Here is an 8,799-nt window from a genome sequence, read left to right on the forward strand (position 1 = left end):
CCGGCCTCAGGCAGCGAGACGTCTAAGGATGCCCCTGGTTGCTTGTGCTGCTTCTCCCTCCTCCTGTGTGAGCTCTGCTGTGCAGTAAACTACAAGAGGCTGATATAATGCCAAATCTAGGTATCTACACTGCTTGTATAAAAAAAAAATACATTTAATTATATATTAGTGATTACAGACCTATAATAAGTTATACCTGATCAGCTACACCAAGTCCAAGATGCACTCGCCGAAAATGCACAGCAATTGAGCTGTAGTAAGTGTTCAGAGCACGCACACATTGGAAGTGATGGAACTCTTTAGGCAGAGTTCTTCTTTAAGAGCTGACAACTGAAAGTTAACTTTTTTTCCTCCCTTTTAATCCCGTTTACCTGATAGACCTCCCTGAGGCCACACCAAGTCCTCAGCACCAGCTGGCATGCCCTGGCCCTGTGCGTGTACCACCTCCTCATCGTAGACGCAGTCAAGTTCCACACAAAGCGGCTCCCGTTGCACAGCATGTCTTCCACCCCGCACATAAACACCGAAGCCATGGTTCACCAGACTCTCATTCAACGGACCCGTCCCCGTCGCAAGCACAGCTGGTTTAGGCAGACAAAAACGATCCAGCAGCTTTATTCCACGCACGGCGAAAAAAAAAAAAAGAAACAGGAAAAAAAAAAAAAAAGCTAGGGTCAATTAAACAAACTTGTCTTTCAGCCGGCTTCCTGGGCAGAGTCCAACTGCTGCTTGAAGTCTGGCCAACGATTCTAACGGCTGAGCCCGGAGCATCCAGGTCCCCCTCGCAAGCGGCTTAGAGCAATCTGGTAAGCCACAGTAGCAGAAGCAACGTTGTTTAATTAAAACGTAAGCCGTTTCCAAAAAAAGAAACCGAGGAAAAAAATAAACAAAAAGATCAAAAAGTTAATTTCTTTAAAGCCAAAATTTCGATCCTTCCACCGGTCCCGCCAGGAAGCGATGACATCATACAAGTTGGAATGGCATTTAGTGTTCGGAAGACAGTGACGTGCAATTTAATTTGACCTGTGGGGGTGCAATGAAATATTTCCGAGCGGTAAAAATAAATGGCAAAAGTATTGTTGAGGGGATGGCTCGTTAAACAGGGCAGCGGATAGGGGTACCGGTCTATCGCTGCATCGTCTTACAGGCAACGGCAAAGATTACTTTGCTTCGTCAAGGCTCAGCAATCTGGTCCAGGGATAGAAGTCACGTAACGGTATTAATGAAGAGATCACTTGCAGCGTCGCAGATGAAGCACACAGGCGGTAAACACTTGATAATAGGCCACAGGGGGAAACTTGAAAGGAGCCTGGGTAGTTATGGTGAAAGTGAGGCTTGGCAGGGGTCCCCGAGGACCCCCGACAGTTCATGACACACTGTTTGTAGCAGTGCTGGGAGCTGGAGGGACGGCTAGCAGGAGGGATGGAAAAGTGAGGTTGGCTCATTCCTAGTTATTTAAAGGAACCTCTGTGGAAGGTTATTTCATAAATCTCTTGAATAGAGTAAAGAAGCTTATTACACGCGGCTCCCGCTCCTAACCCGGGAGGTGAAACTGGATCGCTTTTACTTAAAAAAAGAACCGAGCCATTTATAGTACTTCGGCAAAACACTTTGGATTTGTGTTGGAGAGCTGGAGCATCTGCAATTTGCTTTCACTTAGGGGCCTGTTTATAAACAATTTGCAGAACCATTGGCCCTGTGAATCTTTGTGAATGTTTTGTGCGAATGGATGCACAAAATGAATGTTCTTGTTAAATTTCCCTCTATAAGTAGAATGTATTTTCAAATTAGCCAATCGGGAAGCCAGTCATTACATGCTGCCCAGCTTCTTGATTGCCCGGGAAGCCAGCTCCATGCTACCTTGTCACCAGGTGACCTGGAAGGATGGAGCCAGCTTTCTGGCCAATCAGGAAGCCTGGGGTCGGGTAATGACTTGCCGCCTGGCTTCCTGATTGGGCCATCCTCCGACCAATCAGGTGAGTCATTACACGACACCCAGCTTCCTGACTCTGGGAAGCCAGCTTCATGCTCCCTCATCACCAAGTGACGAGGGAGCATGGAATGGCTTCTTGGTAAATCAGGAAGCTGGGTGGCGTTTAATGATTCACCGCCCAACTTCCTGATACTGGAAGTTCCGGTATCGAGATAGGCATCAGGAGCATTTGGCTGAGTACGAGTACTCGCCCCAATGCTCGGTATCTGCACCGATACTAGTATCGGTATCGGTGCATCCCTAGTAAGTATAGTCTGCTGCTGTGGTCTTCTTTACAGTATGCCTTTTATTTTGCCCCATTCACTTAACCCTTGGCTAACATATACAACCTTGTTTTTATCCTCAGAAGAGACGAAGGAGAAGAAGAAGAGTTAAAAAAGACCTCAATCCAAAGCATTTCATTTAGTTTTGGGTGAAGGTTGATAGATGAAGTCCTACGTTAAAAGTCCCATTCACATTGTACTGCATAACTGTGCATTGTGGTGTGCTGCAACGCAAGTGTATCAGAGCTGTGTTGCCTTCAAAATGCATCTCACTAATGTCTGTAATGTGCGTTGTGGTAACGTGCGTTAAGGCACAAGTGATTGCAACAAACTACGGTACATTGCAAAAGGTTGGTTTGGACCTAAAAGTACCATTACCTATGCAACTCTGATGCTAAGATTTAAAATCAAGTTCCTCTGGCAATTTCATTCCTTGTTAGAAGTTTCTGGTGGCATGCTTGGTGCCCTCTGAAGGCAGTGTGACTGGCACACAGGCTGGTGGCATGCTTGTTGCCCTCTGGAGGCAGTGTGACTGGCATACAGAAGGGTGGCATGCTTGGTGTCCCCTGAAGGCAGCGTGACTGGCATACAGCATGAGCAGTGAGGGGAGGAGATTGTCAGAGGACTTTCAACACTCCGGATCTTCATACCCAGGCAGCCACATTGCCTTCCCACTAAGCAGTCCTGGCCAGAGGACATCTCTACCGCCAGTGGAGACACGTCATCCATACTGTGTTCATAACGGAATGGTCAGACTCAAGCGAATGGAGCTCTAAGGGAAGAGTGACATTGCATATGGCGTCAAGAAACAAATCTTTTTCATTTAAAATGCTAATGATCTTTCAGAAATGAATTCAACGTTAATGAAAAAGTCACTTGGCGATTATAATTTATCTGCAGCGTTCAGGACTTTTATCCATTAAGGAGATCTCTGGAATTAAGTGGTAAGAGGTTTAGAGCTGCAGCTAACGATTATTTTCAAAATCGATTAGTTAGCCGATTATTACGTTCGATTAATCGGTTAATCGGATAAACAATAAAATAATTTATTAGTGATTACCGGTTTATGAGCCTATACTCTCATTATTAATTACCCATATTATGCAGCGGTTTGCAGAATACCGAGAGCCAATCACGTGGTCACACACATACACAAAGGTCGATCGGGTTAGATTCCAGTTAAAGTGTGAGTATTGCCAAAACTGTTTTTTTTTATAGAGCATGGATGCGTAAAGTCCCTGTCATGTTATTTTTCACTATTTTTGTCCCATTTGGAATATTCCCCTTCAATTCCTGTCCCGGAGATGCATCAGGAAGTAAAGAGAAATGCTATTTATAATATTAAAAAAGTTTTCCCTTTACCTTCACTTAAACCTGCCATTCAGCATTCAGGGAATAACATGTGCTTTGTCAGTTTGTTTTAATACCTCCACAGCATATCTTGCCTTCCTTTCCTTGCTGTTCCATTCAGTGCCAGAAGCCAAAGGAAATACTGTGTACATCCAGGTATGGAGGAGCATGTGACAGTACTAGGCCAATCAGCACTGTCATTGGAGGGGCCATAACCCTGTTTAAGCTATGATATGGTGACTCATAGCTTACATGGGCCTCACCTCTAGAGGATAAATGAGAAGTGAGGGTGTGAGAACGAGGTTACAATATGATGCTGGTGAAGGCCATATTAAAGTGAACCTGTTGTATCATCTTGCATGGGAAAAGAACAAGTTTACCGTATAGTGATCCTGCACACGTTCTGTGACAAGTGCAAGGGGCCCTCACTCTCCCTGTTGGATTTTTTTTTCATTTTATATCATAGAGAATGAAACATTCTGACAGACTGTAACATCCAAATAAACAGGGTGTAAGATCTTGCTGCTGTTGGCATTGATTCCATTGTAAGGCAGAACAGCATAAACAGTGCGACCCAGATGGGACTTGAACCCACAATCTTCAGCTCCGGAGGCTGACGCCTTATCCATTAGGCCACTGGGCCCCTTTCTGACCTCTGTTGTATGTGGAAGTCGAGCTAACTGCTCTGAGTTGTTCTTTTGTTCCCTCGTTAATTAGCATCACAATAAGTGTAGATGCCTTCACAGCAGCTGCCGTGTTTTGGGAAGACATGTCCAAGTGCCTACAGCCACCACAGAATGGTTGCCCAGTATGGCTGTTTGTGGTCAGACTGGGATCAGTAATATGTCCATAATGCTCAACTATGTACCCTGGCCAAGCCTGCTCAGGGGAAGAACCGATAGGTTGGGAATTACCATGTTAATATTCTGATGGACTGTGACATCCAAATAAACAGGATGTAAGGCAGAAGTGCATGCACATAACAACACAGATGGGACTCTTCAGCTCCAGAGGCTAACACCGTAGCCATTAGGCTAATGAGCTGGGCCACCAGCATGCACCATATTATTTTTTACTTTATACTATGGAGCATGCAACCTCCATCAAGCTCTTCAGCATTTGGCACGCAGCCTCCATCAGGCTCTTCAGCATTTGACACGCAGCCTCCATCAGGCTCTTCAGCATTTGACACGCAACCTCCATCAGGCTCTTCAGCATTTGACACATAACCTCCATCAGGCTCTTCAGCATTTGGCACACAGCCTCCATTAGGCTCTTCAGCATTTGATACTTATGGAAGTGTCAGATACCAGTGTCCCCCGCCACACACTCTGATCCCATCATCTGCTCCTTATGTCACTAGAGAACACAGCAATGGCATAGGGGTCAGATGGCTCAAAAGCACAGGCTCTCTTTGGCTGTCATTCCCGATGATGAGGGTCGTTGTTGTAAATGAAGACTGATATACTGTATATACTGGATACACTGTAGATTAGTGAATTGATCTTTTTTTTTTTCTTACTGAACGAGCCGACTTTCATGAAATATGACTGTTATTGTCTGCATAACGTACCCTTTACTGCACCTGCTGCTCCTTTGCTGATGTTCTAGTATTTCCAACCCCTCATTCTGCTGATACAATAATTTTTAGATAACTTTTACATCTGCTGGCTGCCAAATTTCAGACAGGATGTCACAACCCTATTGCCAGGAAAACTGTAGAATTGTGGAATTTGTTTAGGAAACATTAAATGAAATAAAACCTGTCAGTTCAGCACATTTACAAACGCCTGGCCAAAATGTTTTAATACTTTCAGAAGATGAATCTTTTACCCCCAGTTGTCCAGCCTAATATCTAAGCTCCATGGGTCATTTGCACGCCACTTTTGGTCAAGCTGGGCACATAACGGGAACTGATGTGCGAATTGCCACCAGGATTCAAGCACGCCATCCTCCAAAAGTTTGACAGCTGAGCATCAGGAGCCTTTCACATTAAAAGTGCAACTGAAGCCAGAACTTTTTTTTTTGTATAGAGTGGAGAGCGATTATTGCACCTGTAAAAGGCGTAGTCACTCACACAGCTAGGTCCAATGTATCAATCCGCCTTTTTTTTAACGTCAGATAGTCATGGCACCACAAGTACAAAGCAACGTTGGTTGCAAGGGGCCTAGCATGGTCCCTTTATCAGGCTAGAAGCACAGTGACCCTTGCCTGATGAAGGGACCAGCCTAGGTTCCGAAATGTTGTTTTGTACTTGTGGTGTCATGTGTATCTGACGTCAATAAAAGGACGGATTGATGCATTGGACCTAAGTGTGCGAGTGACTACTTCTTCTACATTTGGATTTGTGCAACGCCATCCGCATGTCATTCAGCACCCTACATTATATTACCATGGGATGCCAGCCTAGCAGTACAATGGGACAGGAATAAATTGAGATTAGAGCACCTGTCAGATTTTATTGCCCTCTGTGTCCCCATTAGGGAGATTCACGTTCTCTATCTGTTCTGGTGACCGTTATCACTGAAAGTCAAAGAAAATCAAAAATTTTGGGTTGTAATCAAAACAGGAATAGATGGGAAATCTTCTATTGGAGACACTAGTTCTGGTGATCCTGCTGACCACCAGGAATTTCCTTCACTTTGGAGGGATTTCCTCTCACTTCCTGTTGTGGTTATCGGACAGGAGGTGAAGGGTAATCTGCCCAATGGAACAAATATGGTATCAAAAAGCTAACAGGGGTTTTAACCCTCCCTCCCTTAAAACGTTTTGGCTTCAGTTCTACTTTAATAATGAATAAATGAAAAGTAAAAGTTTTATTGTAATGTTTTGTTGTTGTATAATGTATCAAGAATGTATTCACGGAGGTTTGTAAACTTACAGAAAGGTCAACTTAGCCTTAACTGTGCCGGCCGCACATGCATATATGCCATCATTTGATTTTCAATATTGCAGTTGTATCTAGGGAAATGTGTATCAATGTTCATGGATGTTTTTGTATAATACCTGTTGCTATGTTTTCTTCCAGTATCTACAATTACTGAAGGATTCGGGAAAGTCTAGATTTTGCTTTACTTGGCAGTGAGAGTCATCGGCTCCACCCTGGCAAAAGTGATGGTGTAAATGTCAGTTAGTCCAACCCGGGAAATTATATCACATGTTGCTACTATTCCAGGAGCTGCTATTGCAGAATAAGAACAGGCAGGCTTTATACAGGATGGTGGGATGTATGGATGGAAATGTGTATGAATGTTAATGTATATATGTATATACTCTGTATGTGCTGTGCAGTATGTGAAGGGGGTTACCTGTGACCTAATACTACAGAAAGGCAAAAGCTGCTTTAATGACTCAAAAGTCATCCACATTGTTAGAGAATTTGCTCGGATGACATGTGACTGTTTCAGTATCTCCAGAACATTTACTGAAGTGCATTATTGTAAATGTTTAACACATTTTAAATGGTATATAAAACATAATGAAGAGAACCTGACACCAATGGCCAAACCTATGTTTCTGACTTGATATGTGGTTAAAAAGCCATTCCATGTCCTATATGTTGACCTATTGATAAGTCAAAGTAGAGCCGGTGTGCCATGCAACCTGCCCCATGTCTCTCTTCGATGAGTTTGCACAAGTCAGGCCATCCTGAAGAACCCAGGTCGGCACACCTTCTGTGCCCATTTTAAGGAGGTCCCATTCACCCTGTTGGAGTTCTTTTTATTGTTTATAGTGGAGAATGTAACATGAGGGACTCTCACATCCAAACAAACAGGAGGTAGCGATGGAAGATCTAGCGGATGGAATTTAATCCATTATAAAGCATAACAAACTTAAGCATGACAACCCAGATGGGACTTGAACACACAATTTTCAGCTCTGGAGGCTGACACCTTATCCATTAGGCCACTGGGCCTCATTGGTATCCAAAAGAAGCTGTTGGAGCACAGGAGTGGTCACACCATCGTCTTGATCTCATGACAGTACTCAGGCTGCTAGACTCAGCATTGGAGGAGATCACATACTCCCCCATAAGCGGAAGAACTTTAATTTAGGATACAAAACTGATATGATGTTTGAGGATTTCATTGCATACTTACATAGTAACATACTGTACATTTCTATAGTCAGTCTCCTGGTGAAATGTAATCAGCAGGATTCTGGGCAATTCCACAATCATTGGGGTAGTATTTTGGTTAAAACCAACAAAGTGTCTAAATTATTATATATATATATATATTTCTAGAGATCAAACAGCAAATTTCAAAACTTCTATGTAACATGTTACTTAGATAAATGCGGTAAGAGTTCTAGATGTTTGTTTGTAAACTCACATGGCAATGGGAGCCACCTAACCTGTCCTATGTGCCTTGTAGATGAGTTTGCACCGGCAACAGCTGAAGAGCCCAAGTCTGCGCACCTGCTGTTGCCCATTATGAGGGGTCTGTCTCTCCCTATTGGATTTTTCTTTCATTTTATATTATGGAGAATGTGAAACAAGGGACTTAACATCCAAACATGTCATCCATGACATGAGAAAGGAAGATCTTGTTGTTGGGAATTAATCCATTATATGAGGGATTGTGAAATCCAAACAGGAGATAAGATATGAAGACCTTGTTGCTGGAAATAATTCCATTGTAGAGCAGAAGAATGTAAGCACATTAACCCAGATGGGACTTGAACACACAATCTTCCAGCCCCTGATGCTTATGCCTCATCCATTAGGCCACTGGGCCTTTGCTAGCTTTGCTCACTTTAACCTTTGACCATTATTCTGCATTGGGCTCTTCAGGTGAGCCAAAGTAGAGGCTGTGCCATCCAACCTGTTTCATGTGTCTCTTACATGAGTTTACACCAGCCATAACTGAAGGACCCAGGTCTGCACATGTTCTGTGACCATTGAAAGAGGCACTCACTCTCCCTGTTGGATTTGTTTAATGTTATATCATGGAGAATGTAACATTCTGACAGACTGTAACATGCAAATAAAGCTGTAAGATCTTGATGCTGTTGGCATCAATTCTATTTAAAGGCAGGACAGCATAAACAGCGCAACCCAGATGGGACTTGAACCCACAATCGTCAGCTCCGGAGGCTGACGCCTTATCCATTAGGCCACTGGGCCCCTTTCTGACCTTGTGTGTATGTGGATTCCAAGCTAAATGCTCTGAGTTGTTCTTCTGTTCTCTG

At 43.6% G+C, this 8,799-nt stretch overlaps 1 protein-coding gene and 3 non-coding genes across 4 annotated transcripts in view; all 4 read right to left on the bottom strand.

Annotated features, from left to right (window-relative positions):
- FRMD4B (FERM domain containing 4B) overlaps positions 1-667 on the bottom strand; it is a 140,883-nt gene extending 140,216 nt beyond the window's left edge. Inside the window, exon 1 of the mRNA XM_018555437.1 lies at positions 372-667. Within this exon, the coding sequence (XP_018410939.1) occupies positions 372-533 (162 nt within the window). The 5' untranslated portion in view covers positions 534-667. The remainder of the gene's footprint in view (positions 1-371) is intronic.
- Positions 668-4,176: 3,509 nt separating this feature from the next.
- Positions 4,177-4,249, bottom strand: TRNAR-CCG. Its single transcript has one exon. It is a non-coding gene; the product is annotated as a tRNA-Arg (tRNA).
- A 3,200-nt stretch (positions 4,250-7,449) lies between these two features.
- On the bottom strand, positions 7,450-7,522 carry TRNAW-CCA. The gene has a single exon. It is a non-coding gene; the product is annotated as a tRNA-Trp (tRNA).
- Positions 7,523-8,661: 1,139 nt separating this feature from the next.
- TRNAR-CCG lies at positions 8,662-8,734 on the bottom strand. Its single transcript has one exon. It is a non-coding gene; the product is annotated as a tRNA-Arg (tRNA).
- Between the last annotated feature and the right edge of the window lie 65 nt (positions 8,735-8,799).

The sequence above is a fragment of the Nanorana parkeri genome, unplaced genomic scaffold (assembly GCF_000935625.1).
Source record: "Nanorana parkeri isolate BGI_ZX_2015 unplaced genomic scaffold, ASM93562v1 scaffold196, whole genome shotgun sequence".
Taxonomy (NCBI): domain Eukaryota; kingdom Metazoa; phylum Chordata; class Amphibia; order Anura; family Dicroglossidae; genus Nanorana; species Nanorana parkeri.